The 21,171-nt window shown below is 43.9% G+C and overlaps 1 protein-coding gene across 1 annotated transcript; it reads left to right on the plus strand.

Annotated features, from left to right (window-relative positions):
• Nucleotides 1–4,008: 4,008 nt before the first annotated feature.
• Nucleotides 4,009–21,171, plus strand: LOC109487927 (the record flags this gene model as incomplete). The annotated part of the gene is made up of 20 exons (XM_019792029.1): nucleotides 4,009–4,152; nucleotides 5,008–5,052; nucleotides 5,497–5,606; nucleotides 6,495–6,633; nucleotides 7,079–7,216; nucleotides 7,878–8,040; nucleotides 8,684–8,785; nucleotides 9,520–9,708; nucleotides 10,686–10,813; nucleotides 11,307–11,436; nucleotides 11,851–11,938; nucleotides 12,822–12,865; nucleotides 15,050–15,189; nucleotides 15,923–15,967; nucleotides 16,396–16,505; nucleotides 17,313–17,451; nucleotides 18,222–18,359; nucleotides 19,409–19,571; nucleotides 20,061–20,162; nucleotides 20,658–21,171. Coding segments are annotated over 20 exons (2,745 nt in total), but the record flags the coding sequence as incomplete, so codon positions are not given.

Genomic DNA, 21,171 nt, shown 5'->3' on the forward strand with positions numbered 1-21,171 from the left:
CTCGTTGGAGTCACAAAAATAACCCGGTGATTCCCCGCGCACGGGTCACGAGATCAAACAAACAAAAACACCTACACTTAAAACCTGTAATCATTTCCATTTTTATCGGGCTGTAACGTTTAGTGGGCATAATACCATAATAGGAAGGAAAACAAATGTTTCCAGGTAGATAAACTTCAATGAAGGAAGGCGTGGCAAAAAGCAAGGTTTGTACGATATTTTGTGAAGCACGAGTATGCAGCCATTGGGATGACATCATATCAGTTTAAGGAACCTTGTTGCGTCATCGGGTATTCCCCGGCTGCGGGCCACGTGATTGGTTGATTGTTGCTTATAGCCTCTACCAGGCTTCAGAGGTGGCAGGAAGAGTAGAAATTGGCCAAATAGACAGATAACATGGCAGGGGAGTTGGCCTGCTAAAGGAGTGCAGTTAAGGCGCCAAATTGTACTCCTTTAGCGGACCAACTCCCCTGGCGTGTTATCTGTCTATTTGGCCAATTTCTACTATTTCCAGCCGCTTCTGAAGCCTGGTAGATCTAGAAGCTTTAAAGTCAGCACCTCTCTTCAAATCCTCGAAAACGTGGCCTGCATAATCTACATCTCCATAATCGTGTTCAAATTCCAAATTGTGTTACTTACAGAGTAAAGAGACACTTTTTTTTACACAACCAAGTGTTTTATTCACAGCCGACGTTTCGGTGACCGTACGCGTCTGTCACCTTCTTCAGGGTACTGACTGGTTCACATTGCACTAGTACTGTAGCACAGGTGTCCCTTTACTTAGTAACTTTACTCAGTATCTACTTTGGTAGTCACTACCGCTACCTTTGCACCACGTGTACAGAAGTTGCGTCGGATAATAGCCACGGCTGCGGTTGACTTACAAGTGCAAAGAAACTTAGAAAGACCACACCCCGCACTGCCGTCTATCTGTTCACACTCTGCGGCGCGCAGGCATGTCAGAATGGAGGTCCGCGCCAGATCATTTCTCGTCGTGATCGTTGTGTGTGCCTACTGTTTACAAGGTACGTTAACACTTTATGGGGCTTGTAAGCCGCGGGCATATTTTAGGAAGTCTGTATCTGTATCTGTATAGCTGGTATAACTGCCCTTCGACTTAACACACCAGCTTCGCAGGCACGCGGCGCGGCAGCAGCTGGCTACATTACACCGAACGACCTACCTAACCCTTGAACATCTAACTCTAAACATTGTTTAAAGCTATCTAATGATAGCGTTAAAGACCAGAATGACGCAGTCTTAAAGCAGATGCCCAGAATGAAACCTTTTTTTTTTCTCGGGAGTCTGAAGGTCAGTGCTAACGATCACATATAAGTTCCACTATGTCTTGTTACTGTAGATATTGCCGGTACGTTACTTGATGTGTGACAATTCGTCTTCACTTCACAATTGTTTTCTCTATCTCACGACAAAATTTGAAATGCTGTAAAACTACTTTAATACGCTGAGCAATGTTTGTCAAAGGTACTTAATAGTCTATCATTTCGCACCAAAAGTTAGAGTTAAAAAGACCCTTGCAATCAAGCGGGCCCATTGGCTGACTCTGTGAGTTAGGAACAGACGCTTAGATTTTACGCAGGTCAAAAGATTTTGTGACTATGTAAGTAAAAGTTCTGTATGTGTATGATTGCACGGGGCAAGGCTCAAGCTTGACTGTAGTAGCTTCAATTAAATAAAGGGGAAAAGAAGGATTTGTGAAAATACATGTAGACGTGGGAATTACTCGCTACTGTGCATGTCAGTGAAGAATGTGGTTGTACATGTCTGTTTAACTTCGTGTTCGGTCAGGCTGCTTATAGCCGCTTCCCCCAATAAATGGCGGAGTGCGACATTACAAGCACTTGCTAGACATAGCTCAATGATCAGGTACATGTATCTAGCGACTGTCGAAAACGCCATGGCCGCAAACTTCTATTTTGTGGAAAGACTAAACAAGTGTAACTGAAACGCGTTCCTTTCATCCACGCAAGAAGTGTAGTTCTAAGGCTAACTTTGAGGTGCAGACGCTGTTTCGGTGCTATTTACACAGGCCTATACTCTCACAAAAACCTTGGCGGCCTTTCGCACAATCCAATGAATATCTCAGGGTCCGCTGGCGGTTGAAAATGGGCAGGCTGGTTCCGCCTCGTTACAACAGAGTGTGAAGCAAGACGCGGACTAAAATGCCCGGCTTTTTGGGGTCTCCGACCACGTACAGTGCTGGTGAGGGCGCGGTCTTAGTCTCCACCAGACGAACTCCGCTGGCTATGTATAGGAGAATATTTGCCAGGGGAGTTTGGCCGCCTTGGGGTTTGACTGGGCCGCGCAGTTAGGAAAGAAACTACCTCTCCGCGGCCGGACTCCCTTGGCCCATTTTATTCTCTTTTTTTTGCCGAATGCTACGATCCGTATTCCCGTAGGAGCCTGGTGGAGGCTAGCGCGGTCTCGTGTTCATAGAAAACTGCTGAACGATAAAGAAAGTATGCAAAATAGAAATCTTTGTGAGCCATCTGCTTGATCTTTTTTTTTGGTATTGTAAATCTTACTTAAAGTGGGGTCGAGTAACCGAGTGTTTAGGCTAGCGGACATGAGATCAAGAGGTTACGGGTTCGATTCCTGGGACTTCTTTGCTTTTTTACCTTCGCCAAGAAATTATATCAGCTGATCATATTCTCCACCCAATGACAGCCTTATCTTAACAAAAATGCTATTATAGCACTTCCTCATAAATTATGCAAATGAGGTCATGATTTGAATAAATTATGTTTGTTGATATTCACCTTCACTTAACTTCCAAATGTGGCAAGTATGAAATTATTATGGCGGCTTACCTAGGTACTTCAGTTGCGTTTTTCTGTCTGTGTGTTTGTGTGTGTGTGTGTGTGTGTCTGTGTGTGTGTGTGTGTGTCTGTGTGTGTGTGTGTGTGTGGTTTAGCAAGATAACTCGAGAAGCAGTGGATGGATTGGAATGAAACTTGGTAGGTGGGTAGGTCTTCATGAGACCTAGAAATTATTAGATTTTGGGCCCCCTGGCGGCTTACCTAGGTACTGCAGCAGAACTTCCGGTTTTGATATCTCGTGATCTGGACATGCTAGGGTCACGAATTTTGAAGGGCAGATAGCTCTTGGGATAGGGAAGAAGTGACATGAGTTTGGGTCCCCTAGCGGCTTGTTCTGGGACTGCAGGAGCATTTGTTGAAAAATTTTCGAAGGAGGATAACTCAAGAAGCGGTTGACGGATTGTCGTGATTTTTGGTATGTAGGTAGTTGAAGTGATGCTTGACATGATCAAACAACAATTATGCAAATCAGGAGCTAATTTGCATAATTAATGAGGAAATTCTATAAATCTTCTTTGTTCGATAATAGAACTATGAAACACTTGTGACATCACTTGTGAGAACGAGAAAAAACATCTGAGGATATAGATTATGTAAATGAGGACCTAATTTGCATAATGAATGGTAAATTTTTATAATTTCATAGTTGTAACTTGGGAATTTCATACTTGCCACATTTGGTAGTTAAGTGAAGGTGAACATCAACAAACATAATTTATTCAAATCATGACCTCATTTGCATAATTTATGACGAAGTGCTATAATAGCATTTTTGTTAAGATAAGGCTGTCATTGGATGGAGAATAATCCATGCAAATGAGGCTCTTATTTACAAAATCAATGATTAAAATTGTATAATTTGTCAACCACAAGGGTTAACATCATTTGGCGAAGGTATGAGATCGTGGAACTCTTGTTTTGTTTTGTTATGTTCTTGGGAAATTGGCACACAACTTTTCTCACTCAGCCCAGGTGTAAGATGGGTTGGGATAGCCTGGGAGACAGCCAATTTGCAGCGGCCACCCCGAAAAAAATATTTTCGGGGTTGCCACTACAAATCGGATGGCCCCTATATAGACTAGGGTGGGGAGGTAAAAGGCGAAAATACCGTGAAGTTGAATAGCGAAAGTAAACAAAATGCCAACTTTACTCGATTCACATATCCTGCCCAGGGTTGGCGGCCCAGTACGCTGCCCTGCCGCTGAGAAGGGCACTGTTACAGAATTACGACAAACACATCCGGCCTGTCCGGGACCAGAACACGACGGTAAGGCTGGACTTCGACGTGGCGCTGAGGCAGGTGGTTGGGCTGGTACGTAAGTTCGTTATGTTCGTTATGTTTGTTTGTTTGTTTGTTTGTTTGTTTCGCATAACCGGTAAACCGCCTAAAGTTAGGCGTAACACACCAGTTTTGTCCATGTAAGTACAAGCTGCGTAAAACCGGACTGTAAAGTCTAAACCACTCACACCGGGAAGGTCCCCTACTGTTTTCGATAAGTGTGGTGGGATCTTTAACGTGCGTGGGGTGTGGCTCCCCCAAACACGGGACCTCCATTTAACGTCCTATCCGAGGGACGTCCCTAACCGAAACTAGGTACTCATTTCAACCTGAGGTGAAGTGAAGAAAGTCGTGTAAAGTGCCTTTCCCAAGGGCACAAGATCGGTGACATGGGCCGGATTCGAACCCAGGACCTCTAGATCCTGAGCCGAACACTATGTTTACACAACGAGGATTTGGCTCATTAACGACAGCCTTGTGACGTACGTGAGTCTGTTTCTTAACACTACTAACTATTCGGGACCACTGACATGTAACATCAAGGTTCAACATCCGACTGAACATCCGAGCTCCGTTTTGTCTGATACTTCTTGATTTACACCTGACGTTGTAACCATACTCCTATCAAGAAAGTGATGTTTAGACTAAAGGACTTTTTTCATTTCAGGTGTGGCTTGTACCGTAGTTGTACGTTAAGTTAAAGCCAACGCCTATCAACCTAAACCCCTGCTTGGAGAGTAGCTTGTACGTAGTAATACATGTCCAACTTTGACGCTTTTCGCGAGGGTTTGAATAGCAGTGCCCGATCTGTTTGCTTTGATATCGATGATTCGGTACAGCATGTGCACAACTAAGTTAACTTTTAAAAAAATATGTTTTGTCTCACAGGAAGAATTGAACCAAATCTTCACAACGCTCTTGTGGCTACGGTTGGTCAGTATCGCTTCAGATTTTCTTTTCAAGTTCAAAAACAACAAATGATCCATTTTCTTCGCTGATATTGATACAGAAAATGGAACGTGATTAATGAATGCACGAATTCGAAGACCTTTGTTGTACACGCATGCCCACTGGGTTAAGAACAGGTCACTAAAAAGAATGGAGTACAGATTACGTTACATATATACATTGTCAAGTAACTTCAACTATTCTCGTTTCTTAGAGATGGTAAAAAAGATAAGAACAGATATGTTTAATAATCGAAGGTTTCTGTATCAGTATAGCCGGTATAACCGCCGTTCGGCGTAACACACCAGCTTCGCAGGCACGCGGCGCGGCGGAAGCTAGCTAGGTTTGTCTAAGTTTGTTAAGAACATAAATTTGTCTGAGCTGCTTAGGTGTATGAAGTAATATAACGTTATCACCTGATCTTTACAGTACTGGACGGATGAATTACTGCAGTGGAACGCGTCACAACATGGCGACATCAAGACGATAACCTTCCACTCTACTGAAGTCTGGACGCCTGACCTCTTCCTCATCAACAAGTTAGGCCATGTTGATTTGATTATATGGATGACATCTTCCGGGAACCCCAAAATTAATATTGATGCGCGCGTGCGAATAAAAAAAAGTTTTGCAAAAAAAAAAGTTCTTTTCATTATGAAATCTACGTGGTCATGAGGGTTGAACAAATGGCACAGAATATGGTTTGCCGAATAATCTAGTCTTCAAGTTCATTTCTTTACAATTTCGTCTTTTTTCGTTTGATTTTGGCATTCTACGACATTGGTATAGTTTTTTTTTTTTTGTAACTTACGGTATATTTTTGCTCATTTTGCAACTGTTTTGTACGATTTACAGTATGGTTGAAAACTTTTTTTTTGTGGAAACGGCCGAAAATTCATGCGCGGGTGGATGTTATCCATATAATCAAATCAACATGGCCTTAGTACCAATGCAGCCTGCTGGGCCATCTAACCTGTCTTTCTAAAGGGTGTTGTAGAAAGGAAGTGTGTGGATTTGACGTTTCGAGAGTATTTTTAGAACACTAGAAAGGTAACATTTGCAAATCAAATGCATAATGTTTACCTTTATATTGTCTAACGTTAGTCTAACAAACTACTGCTGCTCTGTTTAGTCGTACACAAATATATTGATGATACTAGTATATGACGACTTGAGTCCAAAGCTGTCCTGCCACTTGCCACATAATGTAACCCAACACACAGAGTGTCTGCTACAGTACCAGTTACCATGGTGACAGACGTCTAGTCCAGGTCACTGACCTGATGTGTTTGAAACAAAAGAACAAAGAGCAAAAACAACATGTCTTCCTTCTACAAAGGTTAACATAATAATGTACTAAGGTAAACGTAATAATAAGCTTAAGCGTGGTGTTGGCCATCATACAAATCTGTCTGTTTTAACTTAAGCGTCGGAGGAGGCTCGGGTGATCTACCACACGTCACTGACGTCACCGTGACCAGTGAGGGGCGCGTCACGTGGTTCCAACCGGGACTCTTCAGCAGCGCATGCGAAGTGGACGTCAGCGAATTCCCGTATGATCAACAGGTGAAGGGTTAGTCTCAGTATTATAGCTGACGTAGTTTTACAACGCTGTGCATTCTACTTGAAGTGTCAGAAGAGGTGGACATTTCAATATGAAACAAGGACATTTGTGCTAAAGCTGTGTAAGATGCGAAACGAAAAAGGTAATACTTGCAAAGGAAATGCACAATGCTTACCTTCACCCGGTGTAGCCCAATAAACTACTGCTCTGTTCAGTCTTACATTCATATATATTGTGACCAGCACCTCCAATTGTCCTACCACTCGCTACATAATAATGTAATCCAACACCACAGGGTGTCTGCTACAATAGCAGTTACCATGGTGACAGACGTCTCGTTCTGGCCATTGACCTTATAAACTTAGAGATGAAGACGAAACAGCAGAAAAAACCTGTTTGAAGGTGAACATAATAAGATTATGTCCAACCGTATGCCTTCCTACACAGACCTGCAAGCTGTCTTTCTCCTCCTGGCTATATGACGGGGCTCACCTGGATCTGATGAACATGTCGGCAACCATGGATCTGTCTGCGTTCGCGCAGAACGACCAGTTCGAAGTGACAGACGCAAAAGTATGGAGAAAGGTAAACAACCCTGAATCTCCAAGCAGATCTTTTGGTCCCCCCAAGAGAGCATCAAATTTGCAGGCCAGTATCCAGTTAGCCTGGGTTCCATCCTGGTTAGTTTACGTCCGCTCCCGGTTAGTTTACGTCCGCTCCCACAATGGGAGCGGACGTAAACTAACCAGGATGGAACCCAGGCTAAGTATCCAGTACGGCTAGCGCAAAAAAAAAAGAATCGTTAAAAAAAAGCCGGATAAAAACACCTAAAAAGACGTAAAAAAGCCGAAGTCTCTGCTTTCAGAGTAAACAAGCCTAGCCTTGGTGCTGAATTCGTCAAGTAGGAGTGGTTGGCGGTCCATTCGAAGGACTATTGACTGAAGCCCGGCTGACACACACATACCGAAATAACTGTTGACGGTGACACTTTCGAGATCAAAATTTGATACTTACACTGTAAAACGCCGATAGCGAGTATTTTACCACAATACTCGCAATTTGTATATAACCTTACCATTACTTGGTTGAGTGTCAACCACTGCTGATACTATCGCATACAAGTTTACTGACGGTTAGTATACTCAAGGACATTATACACATTATTCTGTGTATAATGTCCTTGGTATACTATACACAGCAACAAGAGTACTAGATGGAACAATATTTCGCCTTTTGTTCTGTCCAGGAGAATTTCTTCTCCTGCTGCCCTGACGCGCCGTGGCCCAGTATGGAGCTGCACGTCCACCTGACGCGCCGCCGCCTGTTCTACATCATCAACATGGTGGTCCCGTGTCTGGACCTGCTGGTCCTCAACCTGGCGGCCTTCTACATCCCGCCAGACAGCGGAGGTAAGGGTGATGGTAGTCCCGTAGCTACGAAGGCCCACAGGTACAGACCTTCGCAGCACTCTCTCTCTGTGTCTCTTTGTGTCTCTCTGTGTCTCTCTGTGTCTCTCTGTGTCTCTCTGTGTCTCTCTGTCTCTCTGTCTCTCTGTCTCTCTGTCTCTCTGTCTCTCTCTCTCTCTCTCTCTCTCTCTCTCTCTCTCTCTCTCTCTGTCTCTCTCCGTACATAGCCTTTAAATTAGGGGCAGCGGATTGTTCACCCACTGTGTCTAGGGACTCTTCTACCCAACCTGTATCCTCTATCCTCTACCAGGCTTCGGAAGAGTCTGGAAAGAGTAAAAATCGGCTAAATAGAGGATGTCAGGGGAGTTGGTCAGCTAAAGGAGCTACAGTTCGGGAGGGGCAAACTGCCTAATGAACGAACTTGACATTGGCTTTGTTTCGATTAATACGACAAAACTGAACTTGATGTGAAACTTTGGCAAATCTTATTCCTGCCTATGGCAGGTCACTTCGGGACCTGCCATAGGGCTAGGGTGGTCTACGTTGTTCGCCCACGAATACTGTGTTCTACCAAGGAGCTTCTACACAGCTCCTTGGTTCTACTGATTTGCGGGCAACAAATAATCAACTGCGTTTTGTTTTCCAGAGAGGCTGGGTTTTACCATCACGGTTCTCCTGTCGCTGGTGGTGTTTCAGCAGCTGCTGACCACCCAGCTCCCCGCCACTTCTACATCTACACCCATGCTTGGTAAGAATACCAGATGGAGTCTGTGCACTCACAGTAAATGCAATCAGAACAGAGGGTTTGACAGGTTCATGGAACTACAGATCATTAGACCATCCAAACTGGGACGTCCGTAGTAGCCTGGTTATTAATTACCAGACCTATTTCACATGTAGCTCCCGAGACTTTATCCTATTTTTGCGGAGAGGCCCGGAAGCTAGAATAGGTCTGGTACCCAGGCTACTACGGACGTCCCAGTTTGGATGGTCTGTAGACTCTACGCTACTCTAGACCTAGCCGTAGTGACTCTTGAATCGGCCGCATTTTTCCGAGAGACGTGATAGACTTTAGACCGTCACATACGGAAAAATTCCCATTCTAGCAAATTTGTAGTTAACGCCATTTTTTTTTCTAAATTAGTTAGAATCCTTTATGTTGTTCCACACAGGCCAGTTCTTCACGTGTTGGTGACCATCTCGCTGCTGCTGACGATCCTGGTGCTCTTCTCTACTCTACTCTACTCTACTCTGCTCTGCTCTACTCTACTCTACTCTACTCTACTCTGCTGTACTCTACTCTACTCTACTCTACTCTACTCTACTCTACTCTACTCTACTCTATAGACTACTCTACTCTAGAACATGGCATCGGACAACTCCCCATTCTAGCATATCCTTTTAGCAAATTTGTAGTTTATGCCGGTTGCTTTTTGAGATACAATTACTAAAATCCTTCACGTTGTTTCACTACATGTACAGGCCAGTTCTTCACGGCCACGATCGTGCTGGTGACCATCTCGCTGCTGCTGACGATCCTGGTGCTGCGGCTGTCCCACCCCGGCCACCCCTCCCGCCCGCTGCCCCGCTGCCTCCGCCTGCTGCTGCTGCGCTACATGGCAAACTTCTTCTGCATGTGCGACATCGCCAGAGAGACACCGCGGCGTAGAGGTTTATTCTTATTAGGCCACACCATGTAAATTTTATGGATGACGTCCGCGCGCGCATTGATTTCGGCCTGTTCCTAGAAAAAAACCCAAGAAATTCCACTTCCTGTAACTATGACCAAAGAGTCACGACAGTGCCACAAATCGTCAGATTGACGCGAAACCCGTAACGCGAGAACAGGGCAGGACGACAACTGCTGTTCCAGCTGATTTATTAATATTGCTGTTTTGATTACGAATAAAAGACTTCTTGCTTGTTACACTGTGTCACCTCATTCAAATTGTGCCCTAACATTTGTCGTCTCTTAGTATATTTCTTATCTAGGCATCTTGTTTTTAGGGCCCTTCTTGTTTTTTTTTTTCGCCCTCTCGCATTAGATTTCGGGTCTCCAAAGGTACGTCATCCATAAAATTTACTTGAAGTGGCCTTACTCTCCCAACAGATCATACGGTGGCAAGATAGTATCCATTGGCCAGAGGAGTGTCCATTAGCAACATTCGATGGCCATGCAAACTTCTCTGGCTAATGGATACAGTGTCTTGCCACCGAAAGGGATCTGCTTGGAGATTATATGTTTATGTTTACCGAAGGAAAACATATTGTTTTTGCTGTGTTTCCTCTTCCGTTCCAAACACAAAAGTCAATATGACAAAAATGGCTAAATGTGTTCTGACCAACACCGAGTAAATTGGGACTTACCCAAATTTTGAACTATACCAACACAGAGAGACGTTCATGCTAAGATACAAAAGGCCAATGACCAGAACCTAACGTCTGTTACCATGGTAACCGGTGTTGGGTTACAACATGTTGCAATTTTCTAGCAGGAGGTACTAGTATTTGGACTCCTGTCACCATGTATATGAATATGTTTGAGTAAGAATGTGTAAAAGAAAACTCCTGTATGCTTTACTTTGATGAAACCTGACGAAACTATTTTCGGACGCCTGTCCTTGATGTGTTTTTCCTTTTATTGACAGGTAACCACGACCTGTTGCACGACGCTGAGGACACCGAGCTGAGGGAGTTTCGTCGCGACATTCGGTACGAGAACACGCGACACGACTCCACCACACGCCGGTCCCTGCTTCAGCAGATTTCATCGCAGGTAACTTCTGCGTACAAATCCCTAAAAGTGCAGGAACACGGAAAGCCTCCTTCCACAGAGCTACCCAACTGTGGAACTCCCTCCCAGTTTATACACAATCAGTCCCTACACTGTCTTCGTTCAAAGTCAAAGCATGGAAATCCCCCGGGTGTCCATATTCTGTTTAATACACTAACTCGGTAACTACAGTATGTAAATATCAGGAAGCTTACCAATGTTAGTAAACCTATTATTGTATAGTGTTGTTCTGATAAGTTGTACATGTATATAATTGTATTATTCAATCTTTCACACGTAATCTCCGAGTCGAGGTGCGCCTCTGGCTCTCGTAGTCTCTATGCCTAGTTGGGTAACCCTGTAAATAAATAAATATTCTTGTATATATGTTTGGTGGTGAGCTTAAAATTAGCTAAAGCTAGAGTATGCTACCACCATGTTTTGTTTTGTCTAAGTTGAATTATTGATTAAAGAAAACAAATAAAATAAATCGCAGGTGGAGGACATCTCGACCTGTCTGCAGGATCACGTGAAGGACGGGGAGAAGGAGGGAGAGTGGAAGATGGCGGCACTCGTGCTGGACAGAGCGGCCATGTTAGGGACTCTCATCGCCTCTATAGTCATCAGTTTGGTTTTCCTTCTATAGGACATATTAATAATATAGCGTTATTCATATAACTTTGTTATCAAGTTTTATATATGTGTGTGTGTGTGTGTGTGTGTGTATGCATGTATTTAACTGTTCCTGGTTGTAATTTAGCAGTAGATTATCAGATATTGACAGAGGGAATCAGTGTATAGCTCTGTACAGTTCAATCCATTGTCGTTTGTCTCTTGCTAAGTCTGTAAGATATTTTACTATGTAAGACCTGAGTCTGATACTTAGATACCTATTAAGTATCTGAGCTAGTATTAGTCAAGCACGTCTCTGTCAAGTCACAGACATTGTCCAGCCCCTCGCGTGTAAAGTTGTTGCTTGTTGTATACACTGAATAGGTGCTACTTGTACATGTACGTTACGCTGCATACTCCTTCTGTAGGACGTATCAAGTACCTGGTATCATCAAAGATCTTAAACTTCGACTCACAGACATTGTCCGACTTCTTGCGTGTACGAGCGAAATGCCGGTTTGTTGTAGTAAACATTGATTAGGAGGCGCCAATCTTATCTTGAAAGTTAATCTGACAGTTGGTAGAAGTCATTATTATCAAGATGGTATAAAGCATCTCTTAATGCGTCACCAGTATTAAAATCGAACTCAGTGACTTTTCCAAACTTGAGCCAGAGGCGCACTTCGACTGGGAGATTACGTGTGAAAGTACCCGGTCCAACAATACACTTTCCAACTGAGTAATTAACGTTTTTGTTGTGACACCGCAATGATAGCCTCCGGGTCACACCTGTGCGAACTAACAACAACTGTCACAGTGCACCAACGTATTACTGGTACTCGTACTCTTCCCCTCATTGTACAGATACAAAGAAGATGGGTTGATAGCAAAAAAAAATCACCTTAGAGTATTGCTAGTCAGTGTCTAAGGTGTGATATGATGATAATGTGGTGTGATTTCATGGGACCAAACATGCTGTACGTTTTTCATCGAATCGCCCCGAGGAACATTCTTCAAATTTGTGTCACGGACCGGGGCTGGAGTTAACCATGCGTTTAAACCGGACAATACATGCAATGTAATGATTTTCATCAGACAATGACAATTTTTATGCAGACATCAATTCAAATCGGAAAATATTTGCAATGTAATGTAATGAGTTTTTATCGTTAGAAAAATCTGCATCCAACTTCCCAACGTGTCACTGGTATTTCACTGGTATTTCGTCACCACTGGGTAATTGGCGCAAGGATTAAGTGGAACTAACAACAATTGGAGACCCCGCCTTCTTAGCTGTCGCTCCAGGCAAGGACGTTTTACTGTGATGAAAGCTCCTCGCTCCGGGTAACAACAGGGTGTGTTAGTATGTCAACATGGAGGCTCGTACTACGAGTACCAGGTTCTCTGTTGTCGCGATCGTTGTGTGTGCTTACTGTATACAAGGTAAGTAGATTCTTTCTGCAGCGGGTTCAGTACAAAATGACAGGCTACGACAGAAGCAGAACGTATTGGATTCACGGTAGATAATCAAGCCAACCACAACTGACCAATAATAAGTAGGTCAGTGAGGCAGATAACAGTTGAAAAGTCAGTCTCGTTAATGGCTACCTACAAGAGGTCAGAGCTCCTTTTTTTGCCTCATACAATTAATTTCCAATCATGCAGTGATTGTCACGAAACGTCACTTCATATATAAATGGAGAACAAGTCGATCTCTGGATAGCCTCCACCCGGCCTTTCTACGGGAATACGGATCGTAGAATTTGTCAAAAAAAAGAGTAAAATTGGCCAATGGAGTCCGGCCGTGGGGAGGTAGTTTCTTTCCCTCCGAAGCGGCCAGTCAAACCTACAAGGCGGCCAAACTCCCCTGGCAATTATTCTCCTATACATAGCCAGCGTAGTTAGTCTGGTAGAGACTAATCTCTGGATGAGTTCAAGGTTTATCTATGAAAGGCTCCCACGAGAGTTCATTGCACCCATTAAGTACATCGATTATCGCTGATGCATGTAACGTTACCTGGTCTGTTCGCACGCCCGGCTTGTTATGCCAAGGGCAGTTAGACAACAACACACACGGTTATGTACATGTATATATGTAGACATGATACAGAACGATTTAAACCTGATTTAAACAGGCACAGACAGGAAAGGACGCCGTTCTGCAATACGTGTCTTAATTGTACACAGAAACTCAGTTTTTATATAGCCTCCACCAGGCCTTTCTACGGGAATACGGATCGTAGAATTTGTCAAAAAAGAGAGTAAAATTGGCCAAGGGAGTCTGGCCGTGGGGAGGTTGTTTCTTTCCCTGCGCGGCCAGTCAAACCTACAAGGCGGCCAAACTCCCCTGGCAAATATTCTCCTATGTATAGCCAGCGTAGTTAGTTTGGTAGAGACTAGTTTTTATACCACATATTCAGTTTATGTGAGCATGACCAACGCAGAACGTAAGTCCATAACAATAATGTGTCAACAGGTTAGATTGCGACGCTAGTAAAAGTAACACGCCAGTAACATGGCGATGATAAGTTCTGGTTGTTTGCACACGATAATGATGATTAGTTACCGCCGGGCCTTCTTTGTTCAATTCTGAGAAGCATCTGTTTTCTTCGTGGGAATTGGGGGGGAGGGGGCAACACCGAGAGATCTTGTTAAGTTTGGTTACATGGTGGTCTCTGACATGTACATACAGTATGGAAAAGGGCTCTTTATAGATCATGAATGCTGTTTTTAAACCACATGTGTTTGTATTTCTTTTCACGGTTGTCACTTGTCTTACGACTTACATTAACGACAGTCGTCGGCGAAAAGTTGTGGATGCTCACCCGAAAAATTGCAGTTTTCAAAATCTATCCAGTTGCTTGAATAACAGTTGCCTTGTACACGTATCTCCATGTCTGAATGTATAGCCTTCAATGACTACATGCTATACATAGGGATATATATTAAAGACTGTATGGATATTAGAAACTCTTTCAACGATTGTATAAGTTAATACCTATCTCATACTAGCCACCCACTTTTGTATTAGATTAGTCTTATGAAAATGTAGTTGACATGTACTTACTTAAGTTAGTACATGCCATACTTTGTACACTGTACAATTGTTGCGCAATAAAGTTATTATAATGACGTATATTAACGAATTGGCTACGAAACACACCAAAATGGCGCTGTAGGCAGAGACGCCATCCCGAGACTGTTGCCAAACTCTCACATGTTATATAGATAGATTCTTTATTGACACAACAAAAAAGTACAGAGACTTTTGTATGGTCTTCTACAACTTAACTAAAGATCTAACAAAGCTAAATACATGTGTGGATAACGTCATCTTACGTACAGAGTATATGTATGATGTAACAATAAAGGTTAACTATTCTCTAACATGTGTTCTCTAAGATCGAAACATTCTTTAATGAATTTTCCTATTTGAACACAGTATTGGTTATCTCCCCTGAGAATGCAGTTGCATTTATCTATAGGATCTAACGTATTGAAATCAATTGAACAAGCGGAAAGAAAGGTAAACACTGAACAGCAATAGACGCTTATCATTGTAGAGTGTACAATCTATTATAAAATGGTGCTCATTCAACCTGCGGCACGTTGTTCGGCCCTACCCAGGGTTGGCCGGCCAGTACGCCGCTATACCGCTGAGGAAGGCACTGCTGGAAAACTACGACGAGCGGCTCCGGCCTGTCCGGGACCAGAACACGGCGGTCAGGCTGGACTTCGACGTGGCGCTGAGGCAGGTGGTGGGGCTGGTGAGTTCGTCATGTTGTAATGATAATGATATGAATCTTTATTGCATGTTCTTGCCCAGATGGGCTAAATGCACAAGAGGACATGCAGTATGCAAAACATGAGTATTGCATACAGCCATACTGGGACGCTATATTCTAATGCTAATTGCTAGGAATTTATACATTATAACAATACTGTATACTACCTATCATCTACTGTTAGTTGCCCTTTCTTCTCTCTTTTTGAAACATTTGGAAACATAATTACATAGTTTGTCTACTCTACATTCGTTCTTGTATGACATCAAGTGTTTAAACATGTCCTGCTTTGACATTTTCTTACATATCTTGTCTAATTGTAAAATATCGAATAGCTCTTGACGTTCATCTTTATATAATGTACAGTCAAGTAGAAAGTGCATCTCGTTTATAAACACAACAGTTAAATACTAGTCTCCACCAGGTCTAGACTCATTTTGCGGGCTGAACAAATCGTAGAAATCGGCCTAAAAAGGGGATATAATTGGCCAGAGGAGTTTCGCGGCCATAGAGGGACCTGGCCAATTATATCCCCCTTTTAGGCCGATTTCTACGATTTGTTCAGCCCGCAAAAGGAGTCTGGTGGAGATCAGTTAAACACGGGGTATGAACTTCAATCTTCAGTTCCGGACAAGTTCCCGTTCTGACGTTAAATGTTGACCGTGATATGTTGCTACTTAAAAGTAATAACATATCAATGTGTTCTATCCCAAAGGAAGAACAAAACCAGGTCTTCACAAGTCAGCTGTGGCTACGATTTGTAAGTACTGTTCTATAGAAAGGCATGTAACATCCGTGGATAATACGTAACTTTATTGCACAGTGAACCAGTAATAATATAATAAATGACTGTTCTCGGGTACCAATCTGCGGCTAATTGCCAAAGGTAAAGCCGGATCGGCACAACAAATCAGTGTGAGTCCTTAATGTTCTTGTACAGTCCGTTCCACTTTCCCTCTGCCTTGCCTGGTATCGTAGCCATTTAAGAACGTAGGCCTCGGCTGAACCAGCAACACCTAGCTTTAGTGCACAGTGATGAAGATGGCAGTTAAACTGGTGGTTGTGATTAAAGATCTAGAACTTTGCTAATATATTCAAGTATTGCTTTACTTGAATGACTTTTATTGCCCCATGTAAATTGATGCTGATGGCGGTTATAACAGGAATATGGTATTTCCAACGTTACAGTACTGGACGGACGAGTTACTGCGGTGGAACGCGTCACAACATGGCGGCGTCACTTTGGTAACCTTCCACTCTAAAGAAGTCTGGACTCCCGACCTCTTCCTCATCAACAAGTTAGTACAACATGTCACATGAAACCTGACCTCTAACCTCCATTCTTTGATTGTCGTGTTTTTGACCTTTGAACGGCTAGGACTTTCAGTATAGGACTATGACTCTGTTTTGACGCATCAGACTTTTATGTTTACTGTATGTTGTCCACTCTTGTCTTACTGTATGTAACAATGTCTTGTGTAATTTTGCTGGGCCCCCTTGGAAAACATCTAATGTAAGCTGAATGGGGCTAACCAGCCGTCTTATGATGAAATAAATAAAGAAATAAACATCGACCTAACGTCCATATGGCTAGCACGTCAGTAGAACGTACTGCGGATGTTTGGTCAGAATTTTGCCCGTTGCAGACGATACCTTTTCCGACACTATTTTGTATAGAACTATATATAGACTGGATGCCGTCCTTAAATACGCGAATGCGACCTTAGACGGCGCGGGATGTTCTTGTTATGCACAATACATTACAGGTTTCGCACAGGCGAAGTGCGTTCTGCCGACGTGCCCCTGTGATGTGCATTTGAATGAACGTTCTATGCAAAATAGTTTGCTTTGGAGATAGCGTTTCAAAACTGATGATCACCTTCGTCTTCGTCTTCTTCTTCGTTACTGCCTAGCCTCACAACATGGGATTCTCGGCAGGTTGCCGATGTGTTGGTAACATGTGGTCCGGTACATACATGTATAAACAAGGGAAAGAAAAGGATAATCAGGAAGGGAACGTAAATAACTGATTTTATGTGTGCGAAGGAAGTCGACGAGACGATCCTCTCAATTCGTTTGTTTGTTTGTTTGTTTTATTTGTGAAGTGCTGGAGGGGGCTCGGGTGAGGTGCCACGGATCACTGACGTCACCGTGACCAGTGAGGGTCGCGTGTCGTGGTTCCAACCCGGACTGTTCAGCAGCGCATGCGAAGTGGACGTCAGCGCGTTTCCCTATGATAGACAGGTGAGGGCTACCTTCCGTTTAACTTGCATCAACATACAGGACAAACCTCATCAACATTTACACGTGTATGTAGCTTCGCGGGGTCGTGTGGCGTAACGGCAGAGCGATCGGCCGAGTTCGAACCCTGCCATGGGGCATGCATGCCACCGATCTTGTGCCCTTGAGAAAGGCACTTCACACTTGACTCAGGTGAAAATGAGTATTTCTGTTGTCCGTTCATGTGTTTGTCTGCTTTGGTGGCGGCATAAAAATAAGTTGAAAAAACTTTTGTGTGTGGCGTCTCCATGTCCTGTGATAAATGTCGGGATAGAAAACAAATATGTAGATTATTTGATTTTTGTATTATTTTAGCGCTAAATATGTCTCAACAGTATGCTCTTTTTCAATCTTTTGTTTTAATCGTTAATTTGTATGTTAATTATCTAATCAGTTTATTTCTGTAACAGCGACCTGAATTACATGTATAACACTTTTGTTTAATTTCTTTTCGTAGATGTAAAAACTAGTTTACACACTTCAGTTATTATTTCTGTGTCTTGATTTTGTTTAATTAATCAATTATTTCATTGCTTAATTTTGATGTTTAATTCAAATATGTTTTGTCATAAGTTATCTTTGTTTGGGGTAGGCCCTTTAAAACACCACCTAGGTTTCTGGCCTACCCCGCATATTCTCTGATTGTTATTATTTGATTATGTAATTTTTTATATAGGTGCAAATAAAACAAAATAAACGAATAAACCGTATACCCCCGCTCCGTTCCTACACAGACCTGTAAGCTGGAGTTCTCCTCCTGGCTGTATGGCCCGGCTCAGCTGGACCTCTTCAACATCTCAGGCAGCATGGACATGACTGCATTCGCGGAGAACGACAAGTTCGAGGTGACAAGGACTGAGGTGTGGAAAAAGGTAAACAGGCCTGGCCTTCTATCATGAAAGTTCATCTGTGTTGGTAGTTACATGTTTAAAGTTAAAAACTTTTGGTCCAACACAAAAAATTCTCTCACCTAGAGCTTTCGACCAGTCACTCTGGTCTTTCTCAGTAGACTGACCCAGTGAAGCTTGTCACGTGGCTTCTTTGAAGTGTGACGTCAACACTGGGTCAAAGGTATCTGGTAGACGATGTCGGCCCCTGGTTCAATGTAGGGTGATGGGCCCTGATGTATATGGCTTCCTTCACCCCTCTCTGGTCAAAAGCTCTAGGTGAGAGAATTTTTTGTGTTGGACCAAAAGTTTTAACTTTAAACAGGCCTGGCCTTGGTGCTGAACTCGCGGAGAGAAAATGCCGAGATTTCTCCTTTTGGCATTTCCACTGATGGCTGATGGTTTGGTCCTTATGTCCATAGACTCGATACTTTATCATAAATAGGAAGGCAAAAGTTGCAATGCAACTCCATAATGTTAACCCTCACAAGGTCTAACCCAAGAAACTACTTCTCTGTTTATTCCTATATATAGCTACTTTTAAGAAACACCTTCATATATATGGTGACCAGCCTCTCCAACTCTGTCCTGCCATTTGCTACATAATGTCCAGTGGTAGTTGCTGAATGCGACACTTGCGAGACCGAAATGTGAGACCATAAAAAGCCATGCGTACATACTGTACACGCGGTGCCAACAGCTCCCGCTATTACCACATACAATATGAACAGCAAAAACATCAATGGATTAAACAAGAAATAGTCTTGTTCAGTGTCCAAATTGAGGGGTGAAGGAAGCCATATACATCAGGGCCCATCAACCTTCATTGAACCGCGACGGGGGCCGACATCGTCTACCAGATACCTTTGACCCAGTGTTGACGTCACACTTCAAAAAAGTCACGTGATAAGCTTCACTGGGTCAGTCTATAGCTCTAGGTGAGAGAATTCTTTGTGGTGGATCAAAAGTTTTAATTTTAAACATGTAACTACCAACACAGATGAACTTTCATGACAATTCCTTTGAATGTCCAGTTGACGTACTACAAATGCTGCCCTGACGCGCCGTGGCCCAGTATGGAGCTGCACGTCCACCTGACGCGCCGCCGCCTGTTCTACATCATCAACATGGTGGTCCCGTGTCTGGACCTGCTGGTCCTCAACCTGGCGGCCTTCTACATCCCGCCAGACAGCGGAGGTAAGGGTGATGGTAGTCCCATAGCTACGAAGGCCCACAGGTACAGACCTTCGCAGCGCCGACCCTTTCCGGGCTTGGGAAGAGGTGTGTCGCAGTGTCGTTGTGGGCCTTCGTACATAGCCTTTTGAGGCCGATTAGGGGCAGTGGGTTGTTAGTCCACTGTGTCTAGGCCATGGTATTGGAAGGCGGAGCCCATTCCTCTCCTTCAACCGCCCTTTATCTCACCAACCGAAGTCAGGTACCCGATGTACACCTGGATGGAGTGAGGAAATTCGTGTTAAGTGCCTGTCCGAAGGACACACTGTCTTACCAGGAATGCCAGGAATCGAGCCCACGATCTCTCAATGTAATGTCCGCTAACCTACCCTCTCGACGCCATAAAGGTAAATAAGGGACTAACCAATAACTAGAGGAACTGGAGCATGCCTCATGTCCAAAAAAAAAAGTAAAGTAGCAGTAACGAACTACATATTATGGACTTTTTTCCAGAGCGACTGGGTTTTACCATCACGGTCCTTCTGTCGCTGGTGGTGTTTCAGCAACTCCTGGCCTCCCAGCTCCCCGCCACCTCCATATCCACTCCCATGCTCGGTAAGAACCATTAGACTTGGCAGAACCTTCCAGACAGAACCCTCATCCTAGCACTCTAGCCTCCACCAGGCCTTCATACAGCAGGGGATCGGAGAAATCGTTAAATAGAGATGAAATAATTGGCCAGGATAGTCAGTCCACGGGAACTCCCCTAATCAATCCCTATTTGGCTAAATTTTACTGTTTTTGAACACATGTTGTTAGTCTGGTGGAGACTACTTGGAAAGCATTAATCTCCAAGCAGATCCTAGGGTGGCAAAAGACAGTATCGAATTGGTCAGGCAGTGTCCATTCGCCTCCCAAGGAACGTCTCTGGCCAATGGATACTGCCTGGATTATTTGATACTATCTTCTGCCACCATAGTACAATGTATCTGCTTGGACATTAGGAAAGTATACATTTCTGCCACTGAATTTGTAGTCTATGCTAGTTTGTTTTTAAGGCACAAAGTATAACCTAATCATCCTCACGGTTCTGTGCCTATTCCATCCCAGGGAGGTTCTTCACGGCCACGATCGTGCTGGTGACCATCTCGCTGCTGCTGACGATCCTGGTGCTGCGGCTGTCCCACCCCGGCCACCCCTCCCGCCCGCTGCCCCGCTGCCTCCGCCTGCTGCTGCTGCGCTACATGGCAAACTTCTTCTGCATGTGCGACATCGCCAAAGACCGGCCAGCCGCCTCCGGGGCATCTCCAAATCATGCAAACCATACCCACGAGTTGCTGAACGGCGAAGACAACGCTGAGCTGAAGGACACGGGCCGCAACACTCTACAGGAGATCGCCCTCACCGACTGCACACAGCGATCCTTGCTTCACCAGATTTCAGCCAGGGTGGAGGACATCACCGCCCATCTGCAGGGAATCGCTGACGACGAGGAGCAAGAACGCGAGTGGAAGATGGCTGCCCTGGTGGTGGACAGGGCGGCCATGTGGGTGACTGCTGTTGGCTCTGTGGTGATCAGCTTCGTCTTTCTCGTGTAGGACAGCTGCGGATTCAGCTAGCCTCT

This window comes from Branchiostoma belcheri, unplaced genomic scaffold (genome assembly GCF_001625305.1).
Source record: "Branchiostoma belcheri isolate BF01 breed outbred unplaced genomic scaffold, Haploidv18h27 scaffold90, whole genome shotgun sequence".
Lineage (NCBI taxonomy): Eukaryota > Metazoa > Chordata > Leptocardii > Amphioxiformes > Branchiostomatidae > Branchiostoma > Branchiostoma belcheri.